This window comes from Lotus japonicus, chromosome 5 (genome assembly GCF_012489685.1).
Source record: "Lotus japonicus ecotype B-129 chromosome 5, LjGifu_v1.2".
Taxonomy (NCBI): Eukaryota; Viridiplantae; Streptophyta; class Magnoliopsida; order Fabales; family Fabaceae; genus Lotus; species Lotus japonicus.
In genome coordinates, this window is record NC_080045.1 from 57,875,149 (window position 1) to 57,891,751 (window position 16,603).

At 35.2% G+C, this 16,603-nt stretch overlaps 4 protein-coding genes across 4 annotated transcripts; all 4 read right to left on the reverse strand.

The window, feature by feature from the left end:
- Positions 1 to 80: 80 nt before the first annotated feature.
- On the reverse strand, positions 81 to 3,071 carry LOC130721448 (exocyst complex component SEC15A-like). Its single transcript, XM_057572244.1, has 2 exons — positions 2,865 to 3,071; positions 81 to 2,633 (listed from the first exon to the last, which is right to left on the reverse strand). The coding sequence occupies exon 2, from the start codon at positions 2,610 to 2,612 to the stop codon at positions 246 to 248; it is 2,367 nt and encodes a 788-aa protein (XP_057428227.1). The 5' UTR covers positions 2,613 to 2,633; positions 2,865 to 3,071; the 3' UTR covers positions 81 to 245.
- A 1,290-nt stretch (positions 3,072 to 4,361) lies between these two features.
- Positions 4,362 to 6,835, reverse strand: LOC130718791 (copper transport protein ATX1-like). The gene is made up of 3 exons (XM_057569417.1): positions 6,674 to 6,835; positions 6,271 to 6,346; positions 4,362 to 4,735 (listed from the first exon to the last, which is right to left on the reverse strand). The coding sequence occupies exons 1-3, from the start codon at positions 6,680 to 6,682 to the stop codon at positions 4,581 to 4,583; spliced, it is 240 nt and encodes a 79-aa protein (XP_057425400.1). The 5' UTR covers positions 6,683 to 6,835; the 3' UTR covers positions 4,362 to 4,580.
- A 2,506-nt stretch (positions 6,836 to 9,341) lies between these two features.
- On the reverse strand, positions 9,342 to 11,697 carry LOC130721384 (GDSL esterase/lipase At5g03610-like). The gene is made up of 5 exons (XM_057572177.1): positions 11,540 to 11,697; positions 11,264 to 11,443; positions 10,544 to 10,809; positions 10,015 to 10,324; positions 9,342 to 9,772 (listed from the first exon to the last, which is right to left on the reverse strand). Exons 1-5 carry the CDS (start codon positions 11,607 to 11,609, stop codon positions 9,558 to 9,560), a joined length of 1,041 nt encoding a protein of 346 aa, XP_057428160.1. The 5' UTR covers positions 11,610 to 11,697; the 3' UTR covers positions 9,342 to 9,557.
- Positions 11,698 to 13,112: 1,415 nt separating this feature from the next.
- LOC130721406 (GDSL esterase/lipase At5g03610-like) lies at positions 13,113 to 15,730 on the reverse strand. The gene is made up of 5 exons (XM_057572206.1): positions 15,516 to 15,730; positions 15,233 to 15,433; positions 14,526 to 14,791; positions 13,905 to 14,214; positions 13,113 to 13,436 (listed from the first exon to the last, which is right to left on the reverse strand). The coding sequence occupies exons 1-5, from the start codon at positions 15,625 to 15,627 to the stop codon at positions 13,228 to 13,230; spliced, it is 1,098 nt and encodes a 365-aa protein (XP_057428189.1). The 5' UTR covers positions 15,628 to 15,730; the 3' UTR covers positions 13,113 to 13,227.
- Between the last annotated feature and the right edge of the window lie 873 nt (positions 15,731 to 16,603).

Below are 16,603 nucleotides of genomic sequence, written 5' to 3' on the forward strand. Positions count from 1 at the left end.
TTGCCATTACCATGCATGTTAATTTCTAATAAATTTTTTTTTATAGAAAAATCACCTATATAATAAGATGTTGAGGAAATGATACTATGAAACATATATTATTCCAGCAGCTGAATGGTGTAGTGACAGCGAAATCATACACAGATGATAATAAACCTTCAAAGAACACTATTCATTCTGAAGTTTAACATCCATATCAGAGGAAACACTACAATGAAAATGAAAGAACATTTCCCTAAGCCTCATCAATTAAAATCCTTAAGTCTCTTTTTGAGCATGTCCATTGATTTCTTTTTAGCACTTTGCTTTGTATTTTTATTTGAAAGGCTTCCAAAGATCCCATCTGGAGAATCCTTGAATTTATCACAAATGCTAGCCACCTTCTTGTAATCCAAAGAGTAGTAATTTTTCTCCCTTATAACAGGATTCATGAAGTTCTCAGGTTGACTGCTTGACAAAAGATTAAGCAATTGCCGCGCTTCAATCAAACAGCTCTTGAAGCTACCCTCGTAAATTTCACCCAAGCCAGAAGAATAGAACTTGTCATCCGCGAAATTTTCCAACATCTTAACATCATTGTTCATGTTCATAACTGCATTTGCATTGAACCTTTTGATATTATCACTAAGGAAAGCAGCCACAATTACATTGGAAATGTGCTCAAGCGCGCCTGTCCCGACTTTGTACATGGCATCTAAGGGTAAAATTTGTTGTGCTGTTGACATAAGGGAATCAAGATAAAACACCACTTCATTCATGTAGTCGTTCCCATTCGTCTTTGCCTCCTCCGTAGTCCAATTAACACATTCCGTAAGATTCATGTACTCATCTAACTTTGTGTTTACCAAACCCAGCAGTGTAATATAAGCCGCATCCCTTGAAGTATTGAGTAAAACCTTTGCAGATAACGCGGCTGCAGGCCTCTCAACTGATCGGCTTGGTACACCACATTGTTGAGCTGCGTGTCGAAGGAAAAAATCACAAGCTCTTTCAAGAACAGCTATGTTTGCAGCAATCTGCATGGCTTGAGAAACGGTGATACTCCCGCTGTTGATTGTATCAAGTAATGTTTCATTCAATACTTCGATCAGGAACTTGTCCAAATACTTCCTCACAATCTCAAAGAAACTGGATCGCACACCGTGGCACAAGTAATCAACAGAGGCTTTGATGAAGGATCTCACAATGTGACAAGCATCAGGGACCATGGAGGAGAATGGTGCTACATAAGGAAAAGCAGGCATAATATCTGAAGTTTGAAGGTTAAATGCAAGAACATTGTTTTCATAATCACTGTCCTTTTTTATCACCATCTGCTCATAAGAGTCATTGCAAATAACATCAACAGTTTGTTGCCTACATTCTTCCAAAAGAAGTAGATGGTATTTGTCGCGACAATTGTCAAGAACATCAAGAAGTGGACCTATATCATATCCATATTGCCTTAGAGTAGATCCAACAAGTGTCACATAATCCTTAACCAGTAGAAGGTGATTGGCAGAGTTCATATGTGAGAATTGCATATCCAACATTGATGTCATCTTAGCTAAAGCAGTTTCCCACATAGTTTCAACCTGATCTGGTACCAAAAGTCCCCCAGCAGTGCTCAAAACTCTATCCTCCACTATGAAATACCCAGCAATTTGAGACAAAAATGTCTGATACGAGTCGACAAAAGGCTGTGCTGAAGAAATCTCCAAGTCTGAATTCAATTGTAGCAATCTATTCTTATAATAATAGTCATGAAACTGCTCTAGGATCCCCATACAGCGATGGATATGACAAGCACGATAAAGAGGCGTGAGATCAAACTTCATAGCGGAATCTTCATCCCCTTCCTCAACATCCAAACTATAAGCTTGATCCTCCGCTCCTGAAGTAGTTAGATCTTCAGCCTTTCTTTGCCTTTCTAGAATTTCCTCATCCCTCTGGCGAACCGATGCAGTACGACTAATTGCTGTCTGCCCAATTTTTTTACAAGAACTCCGAATGTGGACCATCCATTCATTAACCTGACTACAAACTTTCTTCTCAATGTGCATTTTTATGAAAGGAATTCTCTTCTCTATCACAATTTTGAGAGCTCTGGCAGGAATGTTCTGCATATAACTCTTCTCAATTAAATCCAACGTTTTCAGCGCAGGGTAGAACTGAGCTTCGGAAATGTGATTGTTGCACTTGACACAAAGCTCCAACACCTGTATACAATTCTTTGACATTTTAATCGCTTCAGTCACATTCTTCTTGACAGAATAAGACTCAAGAAGCTCCTCAAGCGTGACAAGGAGGGTGCTCCCAACCTGCTGCAGCTTAAAATTATCACTCTGGAGCTCACTCTTGAGCTCTTCAGCATCAACTAAGACGCCGCGAAGCTCGTCGACCGCGAGGATGAATTCCTCATAATGTGTCTTGCACATCTCTTCGATTTCGGCTTCTTTTTTCTTGACCACATAATTCAGCTGGCGGAGCAAACCCTCGGGGCGCCCCATTTCAAAAGCATGCCTCACAAGAGGGCTAATGTCATCTCCATTTGCAACCAAAGTAGCTAGAACTAAGTCTTCTCCCTCATCACCATTCTCTAAATCGGTTATCCTTTTCGATTTGGATTCCATCCTCAGATGAATTATTGGATTCTGGAAACATATGAGCATGTTACAAAATCAAGATCACCACAAATTAACAAGTGTTATTAACAATCACCAATTATATGTGAAACTCCATTCATAACAATGCAATGTCCAAAATGACAATGAACAAAACCAAACAAGAACAGGATCCGAATTCCAAACACAGCAATTAACAAAACATTCAAGAAACAAGGGAAAATGAGATTGTGCAAAACACATAGTGGTAAGAAGACTCACCGAAATTGTTAGTGAAGAAATCTCAAAAGGAGTGACACTGGAAGCATGAAGCCTGTGATGGGATCAATTGCCATAAAAAGCTTGTGCTAAGATTTTTACCTAAAAAATTAGAGCTTTTTGTGAAGGATCACAGGGGATTTTCTTCTTCACCGCATGGATGCAAAAGCCACTTGAATTGGTCAAATCCTTCTAGCCTGGCATTGCTAATTTTACTCATGATACTTTGAATTGGACAAATGCAAATTTCAGCAAATATTTTATTCATTGTATTTTCCTATATATTATGTGGAAATAATTGAATTATGTGTCACGTATTCAAAAACATTTATAATTGGACGCGTACAATCATATTTTTTTCATTTCTTTTCCAGTAAAAGTGGAAATTAAATATAAATATATAATTTGATTATCACATTCTACATTCTGATGGTTAAATTTTGTTATGTGAGTTTCATGTTGGGAAGTTAAAATTTTCTCATATCCCTTTATTTATATAAACCAAAGAATAAACAATGACTTTTATTAGTGTATTTCAGACTTATAGCCTAAAAATTATAGGGAAAGTCCTTTAATTTGCTAGCAATACTTTCTATAATATAACCTCTTTCCTAGTATATTCTTCTATGGAACTATTTTTAAGGTTCTTCTAGAATTAAATCTTCTATATCCTATGGTTTATGCAAACAAAATTGTTTGATTTTAAGAAGTATATTAATACTTATTTTCAAAAAAAAAGTATATTAATATTTTATTTAACTGTGATCTCACCTATTGTAGGTGCAGTTATGTTAAATTTTGTGAAAATTACATAATCAAAATTCTTTCAATAATTCAAATGAAATTCTATGTATATAATAGGGGATATTGCTTTTTTATTAGACTAAATTTCTCAATATGACACTAGCGAATACTTACAGATTTAACTGCAAATTCTCATGAAAATATATAAATTATTTTTAAGGGGTGGTGATTGTTATAATGATAAATAAAGGAGATCAGTGCAATAATGGTATACCTCAAGTGAGATTAGTGCAATGTTCTCAATAAAGTAAGAGTAATTAGTGTTTTGTTAAATAAGATAAAAGAGACAAATGTCTTGTTCAATAATATACATAAAGTGAGATCAGTGCAAAAATGATAAACCTCAACGTTGTCCTTGTTTTTTAATACTTAACTTCGGATTTAGTGATAGAATTTTCTGTCACTAACATGTTCATCATTAAATTTCTCACCTTTAGCTACTCGTTTAATTATGAATTTTGTGATAGAATTTTCTCTCACTAAATATGTTCTTTCAATTAAAAAGTGTTGTATAGTAACAGAGGCTTTCAGTTTTGTATTATAGAGATTGAAATAGAAATATACAACATCAACCTTCTATTTCGTTACATAAAATCATTCACAAAAATCAATCAAAGCCATAACATTCTATCATTAATTCTACTTTGTTGTTAGGAGGTGGGAAGATACGTTAAACAGACAGAAGAAAATCAATAGTAACATCAACAACGGAAGTAAAGATATTAATTGAAGCACATCAATACAGTACAATAGCTGGGGAAAACAGCAAATATTCTTCAGACTTTATTATAGCACACTAAATACATCAGATGACATGTTCTATAGTTTTTGCAAATCCATCAAGTAGTTTTTTTTTTCGATTCACAGAGCTAATGTTCCCACACAGACTCAGCCAACAATTATTTTGTTTTAGTCTCAGCTGGTGCTGGTGGCGGCTGGTGCTACTTCATTTCCCCAGAAGGCAGTCTTCTTCCCGGTTTTGGAAACAGTCTGCAGAACTGTGTCTGGCTGGACATTTCCTTTCACTACCACTTTCTGTTCCTTCAAATCAATGTCGTATGATTCCACACCTGTAAATAACACCAATGCTTATAATTATTTTACAATATTGCAGGGGGAACTAGAGTTGGTCTACTGTCAATTTGTTCAATTAATATTAAGATTCTGTGCATGTTTGGAAGCCCTTCTACAATTGATTCTGCAAACAGGATCAATTTTAGAGTAGGTTTTGAGGTTCAGAATTGATTCAACAAAGAAGCTAATCCAAGCATGTCCGTGTTTACTTCTAACACATTCATTTACCAAGGGAATCAAAACTATAGAAAGAAATTGGCATTGAAACTTGGATTGTTTTCTTCTATGCATAGTTGCATACTAGCCAATTTTCCATCCAGCAAAGGAAAAAATAAATACAATCTACAATTGAAGAAATAAAATAGAAACAAGCAGGCCAAAGTATCCATAGAAAGAAATTGGCATTGAAACTTGGATTATTTTCTTCTACGCATAGTTGCATACTACCCAATTTTCCATCCAGCAAAGGAAAAAATAAATACAAATCTACAATTGAAGAAATAAAATATAAACAAGCAGACCAAAGTATTTAGAGGAGGAAGGGGAAGTGCAGCTATTCTGTTGGTGCAAAACAGAGTAGATACTTTGATAAACTGCACTCTAACAAAGGACAGCTAAAAAGAAAAGTTCATATGTGAAAGAAATAGAAGTTTCCATCTCAATAGGTAGCAGATTAGTATAAAATCATGAATTCAATTCATGGGTGGAAAGGGACATCAGAACTATGCTTCTAATGGTCAGATTATATGCTCCAGGTATATGAAGAGAAGTTTAAGAAAACAGGGTTAATACATTAAACCTGCAACTTGTGAATTAAAAAATAGAACTATGATGAAAGATCACCTAAAGAAGGCTGTCAATAGCTCTATGTACAAACCATACCAAAATCAGAATAACATTTAAGTAACCAGAATTAACAAGAGATCATCAACATAACAAAATCTAAGAGTATTGATGATGGCTAAAAGTTAACCACAAAAATGAAATCTACATGATCATATAATGACAGCCCAACAGGAAAGAGAGAAAAACAGCATCAACAAGAACTCCAAATGTTCTAGGGTGTATGTCATTGGACTGATGGCGCTAAATTAATTCACAAAGGAAAGGGAATAAAGTTCAGGAAGGCCCTACAAAATTAAGGAAACAGCAGACACACATTCAAAACTATAAGCTCTGGAGAATCAGGATATCAAGCTGACAACATATCTTCATTGATTGGAATTGACAAAACGTACAAAACTATAAACTCAAGTGGCTAGTGATATTAGATATTGGGCAGCAGAGAAAGTTTGCACAAGCAAGTTATTTAAATGGATGCTGAATACAATATAATGTAGGGTTGTTAATGACGGATAGCGTAGCATAGCGGCAAGCCCAAAAAACACTATTTCGAGCGCTATAGCGGCCAATAGTGGAGTAGCAGTGAACCCCCAGGGCGCTACACTATAGCGCTATTGCGCCACCGCTATGACGCGCTATTAACAAGCCTGATATAATGGCAACTTAAATGCAAGGAAATAAAACATACCTTCCAATTTACCCAGAACTCTCTTCACTGCTCCAACACATCCTTCACATGACATACCAACTTTGAGGACCACAGTCTGCAATCCAAATGCAAAAAATTCAGATCAAAAGGGATTAAAAATAATACAAAATCATCTTAATTCTCAAAACCCTCTAATTGCATCAAATCTTTAAGATCATGATACATACATACAGATTCCCTATACCTCATAAAGTCTTACACAAACAGTAATAACTCAATTGACAAAAGAGGAAACAAACACCGTGCCATAAATCCACGAATTGTTAAACAAAAAAGGATTTTCACCAAAACCCAGAATTCAATTTTGACCAAATCTAATGAAGACGATACAACACAAGAAGAAGAAGAAGAAGAAGAAGAAGAAGAAGATGAATTCACTCACCTGAGACATGGTTAAGCGTTGTCGGTGGAAGAAGATATGAATTGTGATGATGATGATGATGAAGGGGTTTGTGTTTGAGGGACAGAGATTGATGATGTTTGTTTTTATAATAATGTGCAGAGGAAGGTGACAACGTTGGGTGGCGTAGGTTGAGTTGGGTTTGGTTTTGTTGACTTTACGCAACGTGAAAACAACGCGATTGTGCAACAATTTTCGTTCTTTATTTAACTGATTATTCAACAATCAACACCTATTATAAACTTTAGAACATTATTATAATAATAATAGTTATAATTTTGGTTTAAATATTCAGAGTTGATAAGTTAAAATAAAATAAAAGATTGATCATGATGATTTATTGGGGTTCAAAGCCTTCTAATTTGGTTGGATTTAGGTCTTGATACACTTTTTGTGTAACTTAGATATGCTTAGTAAAAGATGAAATAGATGATCAAACATGAGGTAACAGCTTGTAACAAAAACAAAAAAATATGAGGTAAGAGCTTGTAATATTACATACTAGGAAACAATATAAAACTGAATTATAAGAATCTGTCCTCAACTTCAAAAGAATATAATCCTCAACCCATGCTCTTGTCGCGAGATGCCACAATTTTTCTTTTTCTTTTTTAATGTTATTTTATTAATTATTTGGAATAAAGGAAAAGTGGTATAGAAAGAAAACTCATTATGAGAAACCATGAGGACATAATGGTGAGAATGCAACTGAGTTGAAATTTCACATTAGTTAAAAATAAGTGAAGCGGAGATTTTATAAGAAATGTGACCCATAAACGTAATGTTTTAAGATTTTGGGTAAAAATATGATGTCTGGTTCTCTTAGTGGTCTGTATTGTTGGCCCGTGAACTCCCCATGCCTCTCCCCAAAAAAGTGTAAATTGCATTAAAAAGAAAAGTTGTATCAACAATGTCTTAGTCTATGTTATGAAATCTTTGTCACTCAGAATGTGTGGTGTTAAAGTTTTTGTAGATGATTGTAAACCTCTACAGAGTACAAAGGAAATCATATTTATAGACTAAATGTCTTAACTACTAATGCAACAAATAGCTGCATTTATGACTAAGCATTCGCCAAGCTCAAAACATCTGGAATCAAACCTTTTGAGGAGTCTAACATGAACCTTCCTAATTGTTATGTTACTTGCTAGCTTACCTTGAAATCCAACACGAATCCTTCTGACTGTTTTGTTGCTTGATAACTTATCTCAAGATTCAACACGAATTATTCTAACTATGTAGTTGCTTGATATCTTATCTGAAGATTCAATACGAATCCTCCTAAATGTTACCTGATAGCTTTGTGTTTGTTGGTTGCAAGTCAGGTTCCATACTTTCTCTTCTTCCGCGAAAGAATGTGGTCAATCTTTTGACATAAATTAGGGTTATCATGAACCCTTTATTCTTCTAGATTCTTAGGTCAAAGTTTCACTTGAACGATTTGTCCTTCAAGTCACAACAAGTTCTTTCAATTTTAAATAACATCTATAGAAAAGAACATATTTTAGCAATTTTAGCCAAATTTTCAGCCTTGAATATGTGCCCCTATTTCTCCTCGATAAATGAAGGGCATATACAAAAATTTGGAATTCAAATACTTTCGATAAATTGTAGCAATACTTTGGCTATGTTTGGCATGTTTAGTTGATAAGCTAACTGAAAGCTGAAAAGCTAGCTGAAAGCTTATAAACTAGCTGATAGCTGAAAGCTGATAAGCTAGCTGAAAGCTGAAAAGCTACGTGATTGAAACAAAAGTGTTTGGTAGAACTAGCTGTTAAACAAGCTGAAATTGTAAAATGACATAAAAGGACATACTTGTATAATTATTTTTATATTTAACATTACTTTATTTTCACATTAATACCAATATGATATTAATATTAAAATTATTATCACTTTAAATATTTTTATTAGCTACAGTTATATATCATCTTAAAAATATAATATTTATTTTTATTTATTTATATTAATATAATATTTATAATACTTGTGGTGCGCAGCGGTCTGGCGGGAATGATGGCGGAAACTGCATACGTAAGTGTGAGGGGAAAATAAGTTTAGTGTTTTTATAAATATATAAGGGTAATGGTAAAATTTTAATAAAATAATAAGGATAAAAATGAGAATAAATTTAATAAGCTATAAGCTTTAAGCTATAAGCTACCTGAGATAGCTTATAGCTTAAAGCTTTAAGCTACTAAAATAAGCTCCTTCACCAAACACTTTTGAAGAGCTTTTAAGCTAGTCAAATAAGCTTTAAGCTAGTCAAATAAGCTATAAGCTAGCTGAAATGGCATGCCAAGCATAGCCTTTCTCTCCTCCATAGATGTGTATTGGAGTTGTTTTGTTTTAAATCTTGTCCCACTGGTATCATTCACGCTTAAAGCATCTCGAACCATAAGTTGTCAAATGAGTTGCTTAAACATTATTTTGATGGGCCCAAAGTGCCACATAAGATTTAAGTGACTCATAAGCAATTGATGCAAATTTCACTCCAACCACAATTTCTTATTTTACTTTTCGTTGAGTCTCATATACTACATATATTTATGGTTGGGTCTTGAATGAATGAGAAAATATAAATTTTTAGTTAAATAGCAATCAAAAAGAGAATAAGCAATAATTGGTTAGATAAGCAACGTTGCTAAAGTTTAAGTAACAAGACATGTCACTATGCTTCAATTGTTCCCCAAAATAAACAACCGTCCTTAAAAATAAGAACCTCTCTCATTGAAGATGCTATACTTCAAATTAACCAGATTTGCAGATTTTCTAATTAATTGAAGCATACTGTATATTATTTAACGTTTCAAAAAGCTGAGGATGCTAAAATAATACAATTTCACAATATATGATCAGAATTTTTTCACTCTCTAAGTTGCTGTAGAGAAGATTGCAACCTCTTGTAGACTTGATACCAACCCTGTTGAGAAGGGTGAACTCCCTCCCAAAAGAATGAAAACTCTGGCTTCTCACATATATTATATTTCTTCTCCCCTTTCTCATCCACACTTCCACAGTAATAATCCGCACTCACTCCCACACAACACGGTTGCAACGGATTCATCAATGTTGAGTTTTCTGCATAATATAGAAAAAGGAGGTCACCATTGAGAGCTTTTCCTTTAATAATGCAACCAAATATTATGTGAACTATGACTATATATTATATTATAGCTTCAATTTTTTGGAAAAGTTTGGTGCTTATCAAGGCACTATATATGACCAAATGGAATAGAGTTCGATCATTGTCGCCTTCAAGTATTACTTTAACAAATTTGATGGTTGCAAATTGCAATTGTGAAAGCACAAACAGAACTTACCAGCATGCCCTTTCTTCATAGTTGCAATTGTGGAGAGGAAAGAGTTGTAGAGATCAAGTGTGATGAAAACCGATTTTCCCATTTCCTTGTTGAGTTGTTGAACCGTTTGGAAGAGCATTTGGCTGTGATTTTTTGAGACCAAGTTGAAAGTTTCAATGCACTTGTCTTGTGAAGAAGCTGCAGTAAACATAGGCATACACCCAATAGGCTCTAATAATCCAACTGCTATTTTATTTATTCCCAAGGTGTGTATGCGTTTCAGATTTAAAGACATTTGCTTCACAAGGGATGCAGTGAAGCCTGATATATCCTGCCACAAAGAAAAACAAAAAAGAATATTAATATCATTTGTGTTTCAACAAGATCCCTTGCGCTCCTATGTAAGGAGTGAGTCTCTGATGATATTCCCAGCATGTCACTAGCGCCTTGACCGATAGTGTAAATGTACTTTTACCACTTCTTTTTTTTTTTCAACTAAAGAAAAATTTGAGCTAACATGCAAACATAATTAGCTTAACCACTCACTCACCTGGATGCTCCCGTTTTTTACTGAATATGTGAGATAGTCATTACCACCAGCATTCACCAAAGCAACTGAGGATTCAAGGTCACGTTTGGTATAAACATTTTGCTGGATCAGCTTCTCAAATGAATCGATCTGAACAGTGATGTTTGGCCTATCAACCAAAGTATTGAAAATGCCAGTTCCTCCGTAAGCAAAGTTCATACCATGTTGTTGCTCTAAGGAATTTCTCAATGCGTATGGTGCAGGGGGTTTGATTTTCAGAAAGGAAGCTGTATCAAGCACACACCATGTCAATGGAAATATGGAATGAGTAAAGACTAATTAGATTAGATAAGTGATTAGTTTTTGGGAAGATGAATAGATCATTCCTCTCCTCTGACATGACCACATAGGCCTCCCAATTTCTAATATGGTATCAGAGCCTATCTTAGATCCATTTGTTGTTTGTTGTGGAGACCTCCCATTATTGGGCCACCCGTTGTTGTTGATCCCACGTTCCAGGTTGTTCAGTCCTGGACGTGAGGGGGTGTGTTAGAAGTCCCACATTGGCTAGAGATAGAGCATAGATAGCCTTTATAAGGATAGTGCAAACCTTAACTCTTGAGCTAGCTTTTGTGGTTGAGTATAGGCCTCCTAATTTCTAATAGTGAGCCACGTGAGAGATATCGTGGTCATGTCACATGAGAGAAATGATCAATTCCCTAAGTTTTTTTCTAGTGTTACCAATGTAATCGGTGAGGACGCGACCGTTGCAGAATCTACCAGCAGGTTTACCAGGAAAAGTAATTCCACTGGGAGGCTTATAGGATATTGAGTCCATGGAATTCCCTGTGTCAACATATGAGTCCCCAAACACAAACAGCTTCTTCACACTCATAGTGTTGTTCTTGTTGCCTTCCACTTCTGCATACAACATTAATTAAAATGATTAATTACCAACAACAAAGTTTGCTTTTCAAAAAAAAAAAAATTTGAAAAACAAAGTCATTATATGTGTACCTGCTATAGTGAAGAGGAGAAGAAGCAAAGGGAGATTGATAGAGATTACAGATGGAGTTTGTTTCGCCATTGATGAATGAAGATCATTAGCCAGTAGCAGAGGAGGTTGTGGTTTGGTTTAATTATATCCTGCTGGGTGAGACAGAGGCAGGGTAAGTGGTTGAGAAATGTCACACTAAAGTTGGCACCTATTAGTTAGATTACATTTACTCCTGTGCCCGTCTAGAAATTCACGACACCAATCACATTATGACACCTCTATGTTTTGGGTGCTTGAGTCTGTTTCCCCAAGTCCTTGCTCATGGGATCAAAATGCTTTGTCAGCCTCTCACTATTTGGTGTCCCATTTTCATGAGATGGTAGAGCAACCTTCATTCCTAAGATAGCATTTAGAAAGAGTTAAACCTAGCTCAAATTCAACTGTGGTATTAGTCATGGGTGTGATAAGGTGTGTTGAAAAGTCTCACATTAATTAGAGATATCATAAAATAGTCCTTATTAGACCATATACAATGGGGTAGTTGAATCTGTGTTTCAACTGTTGAATAGCTGCAATGGAAGTGACATAATGTTTTAAAGATATCATAAAATAGTCCTTATTAATAGTAGAACAACACTCACCCCTGAGCGCTTTTGGGGTAAAGTAAGATCTAACTCAAATTCGAATAGTCCACCAATAAAATTGTGCTTTGTTCCCAATTCTTCACCAATGTGATAGCAGGTCTGATTCAAAGAAAGGATATACAATGTAAACCCATAAGAATTTGAGAGTTCTAGGACCTCTCCCACTACTCAGAGTTACAAATAGATATCCTTCTATTATAATTATTTATTTTTTGACTCCCTCTATTGGCCTCACTAACTAACCGTTGGTTAGTTACTAATTTTTCAGCTGTTAGAATTAGTTGCACAAATAGATTATACAACTATTGTATAAGTTAGGGGTTATGTTCCCTGCTCCTTTATTATTTCTCCTCACATACACTCTCATAGTTGGAGAGCAAGACTAATCTATACCCCCTATAAAAGATCCACACTATCCTCAATGTGAAAGTTAGTGAAAGTCCTTTGAGTAGTTGAGGCAAAGCTCCCAATTTCTCTTAAATGAAAGCAAAATGACAACACCTGATTGGCATGCACCTCTAAGTCTCCTTGTTCATTCTCTCACATACCCAAACACTTCTTCAGGTTACACCTGAAATTCATGCTCCTTAGACAACTTTTGTGACTATAGATTGAGTCCCAGTGCCAATTCATAAAAGGAGTCCTGAAAGATTAGTGGGGTTCTGCTATTGTCAAGAAACTTGAACTTATAAGCTACTACTTGAATCCTTTCCATCACCATACTTTGATATTTTTTAGGGTTCTTGTCATATGTATACTTCTATAGTTCTATGGGAATCTGAAAATTTCAGGGTGATGACCCCTCCCACATTCACATGTGATATCTTACTTTATGTTAGATGACATGAATTCATTAATTGTTTTAATATCAGGTTTACTGACTGAATTTGTACTTCTGAGGAAAAATGTGAAAGGATCACCTTTAGAGATTGAGTTCAACACAAATTGATTTTCGATCCAAATGATAATCTGCTCAATTACTCAACCTTAATTGTAATTTAAAGGTTTATTTCTGAAGCTGAAGATGCTAAAAGAATACAATTCCATAACTATCAAAAGTTTTTCTAAATAAGTTGATCGAGAGAAGGTTGCAATAGCATAGACACTGCATGCCAACCATTCTGAGAAGGGTGAACATTGTCCCAAAAGAGTGAAAACTCTGGTTTCTTACATAACTTATATTGCTTTTCTCCTTTATCATTCACACTTCCACAAGATTTAAAATTAATTCCCTCACAACATGGCTGCAGTGGATTCATCAGTGTTGAGTTTTCTGCAAAATGGAGAAAAAAAAGGAAGTCATCATCAATAGTATTTCCTATGATAATACACAATGGTTAATTCTATAGGAAGTAGGAACACTGATTTGTTCAAATTTATAGCGTGTTCGGATTCATGATTACATTTTGAAAATATTTTTATCATCACAAAAACTACTCCTAGAAACTTCTCTCGGAATCATTTCACCCTTCGATGTAGAAAACCTATCAAGTTTCCATGCAAACACACATTTATAACATGTTTGTATCAACTTCACTTTCCTCAAAATCAACTCTGAAACTTAAAAGCTACTCAGAAGTTTCTTCTCACAATTGACTCTGTTTCCAAAATCAATTACAAAAGAATTTCTAAACATGCACATTATTTTTAGTTTGGAAAACAAACTTCAATGCTTTTGTAAGTCTTCAACAATTTGACTCATTAAAGTACAGCACTTAGTGAAAGTCCAAAAAGAACATACCAGCATGCTTTTTCTGCATGGTTTTAATTGTGGTGAGGAAAGAGTTGTAGAGGTCTAGTGTGATGAAAACTGGTTTCCCCATTTCCTTGTTGAGTTCTTGCACAGTTTGGAGCAGCATTTGGTTGTGAGTTTTGGAGACCAAGTTTAAGGGGTCAATGCAGCTCAGATGGAAAGACACCACAGTTAACCCAGGCAAGCACCCCACAGGCTGTAACAACCCAACTGCTACTTTACCTATTCCTAAGCTCTGGACGCGCTTAAGATTCAAAGTCAATTGCTTGATAAGTGATTCTGTGAAGGATTTTATTTCCTGCAACATAGGAACATGAAAAAGACATCAATATGTGTACTTATTTTCAAAAGCATAGTTACATTTCAAAAACTAGCAAAATCTACTAGTAACATAGACTTATTGCACACTTCAAAATCTATTTGACTCTTGATTATTATATTAAATGGCTCAGATTGATTCATAAAAAGGTTAAATTGGTCAAAACTTTTATACTCTTGTCATTTTGTTGCTGCTGCAGTGGAAGCAGAGAATCCTAATATGAAGTATCATCAAATTCAAAGTATGTGCTAAAGATGAAAAGATAATGAGTTTAAGCACTCATTACTCACCAAAATGGTTTTATTTTTTACTAGAAATGCTGCGTAATCGTTACCAGCAGCGCTTAAAAGAGCGATTGAGGATTCAAGGTCGGGTTTGGTGTAGACTTTTTGTTGGATTAGCTTCTCAAGTGAGTCAATTTGGAGTGTCATGTTTGGTCCATCAACCAAAGTGTTGAAAATACCAGTCCCTCCATAAGCAAAGTTGATCCCATGTTGCAGTTTTGAGGAATTTCTCAACGTGTATGGTGTGGGGTTTTCAATTTTCAGATATGAAGCTGCATAGCACACGATATCAGTTACAATGAGTGTAAGAAAATGTTTAGTATGATATCAGATATCACATTATAAAATCCAACTGAAACCATGAGAATAGCATGATAACTTTATTTCTTATATTGTCCTGCTTTGAAGGCATACTAGACGGAAGGTCATTATTTACTATCAAAACGTTTTGTTAGGTATAATATGTCACATGAATTGAATGTTTTATATTATTATTTTTAGCATGCCCCTCACGAAAAAAACATCTTTAGTCTCGAAACGCGAAGAATGCACAGACTGAGTCACTGTCATGTGCTGAAATTCAACTTCATTAAAAGAATTGGGTCGCCATTGATCGAACTTTAGACGGCGTGGCCATAGAGACTAAGATACCATATTAAACAAATCAGAATCTACGACGTAAATGACTTTATATTATTATTTATAACACTTACCGACGTAATCGGTGAGGACGCGACCGTCGCAGAATCTACCAGCTGGTTTACCAGGAAAAGTAATTCCACTAGGAGGCTTATACGATCCTGAGTTCACGAAATTCCCTGTGTCAACATAAGAATCTCCAAACACAAACAGCTTCTTCACAATGCTGTTCTTGTTGCTGTATACCCCATATGACTTCTTAGCCCCTTCCACTTCTGCATACAACATTAATTTACATGATTAACTGCAATTAATTACCAACCAATGACATGAAAACCAAAGTCACTATGTGCGTACCTGTTACAATGAAGAAGAGAAGAAGCAAAGTGAGAAGAGTAATTTGCTTCACCATTGATGATATCAGAGGTTGAGGGTGAGTGTTGAATGCTCTAGAGAGTTGGCATAACATTTACATAACAGAGTTCACACCACATGACATGAGAGTGTGAGAGATATTTGGCAATCTTTCAGATGCATTGAATTTATATGGCACCAACTCAACTATGGCATCTATACTTCCCGTGTGAAAAAGGATCATGTCGACCTACTATTTGTATTTGTGCTTGTCAGTTTGTGTACGAGCCTAAGTCTTTAACTTGATCGGTTCACATTACTTTAAAACAAAGACTTTTCCATCGGTAGCTAAATGCCAACAATCTTTCATATCACGGTTACATGCTCCCATGTACTAATTAAAACTGTTAAAATATATGATGTTTGAGAGCTACTTGTCATCCAAACAAACATTCAACTTCTACCTTTAATTAGCTGAGGTAGACGAACTTTAGATCAAACGTAGTGGTGTATGATGATGAATGAGAATCCACGGCGAGGGGCGAGGGATCTACTTGCAAAATGAGCTCTAATGCTCAAGATTAGAGAGAGAATCTCAAAGTTTGAAAAAGCAATAAGAGAACAAATGAGTTGTATTTAACTTACAATACAATCAAACCTATATATAGTGGTAGTTAGGCGGTTAACTATTTGCTAGCATGTGATTTTGGTGGCATTGAGGTTTTAACCTTGCTTAAGTGGATTTCATTACAATTCTAACAATTTAATTTATGTTGAGCCAGTTGGTTAGAAGAATGCTTTGCGCTTAGTCGTCCGAACTGACTACCTTTACGGACATGTGTTGATGTTGATGCATCGTTCAAGATACTTGGTAACATGTTTTTCCCCTTCATTTAGAGATTACAATTCATTAAAATTTAATTGCTCTGTTTGAGAACTATTTTGCTTGTGACTTGCGTAAAATCAAAATCTTGACATGTCCAAAGCTGCTTCTCTAAAATTTTCTGTTGCTTCACGTTGTTAAAGAAAGAGACACTGCAATGGCAACTAAAAAAAAAATTCTGGGGATTGGCTAAAAAGAAAGAGACACT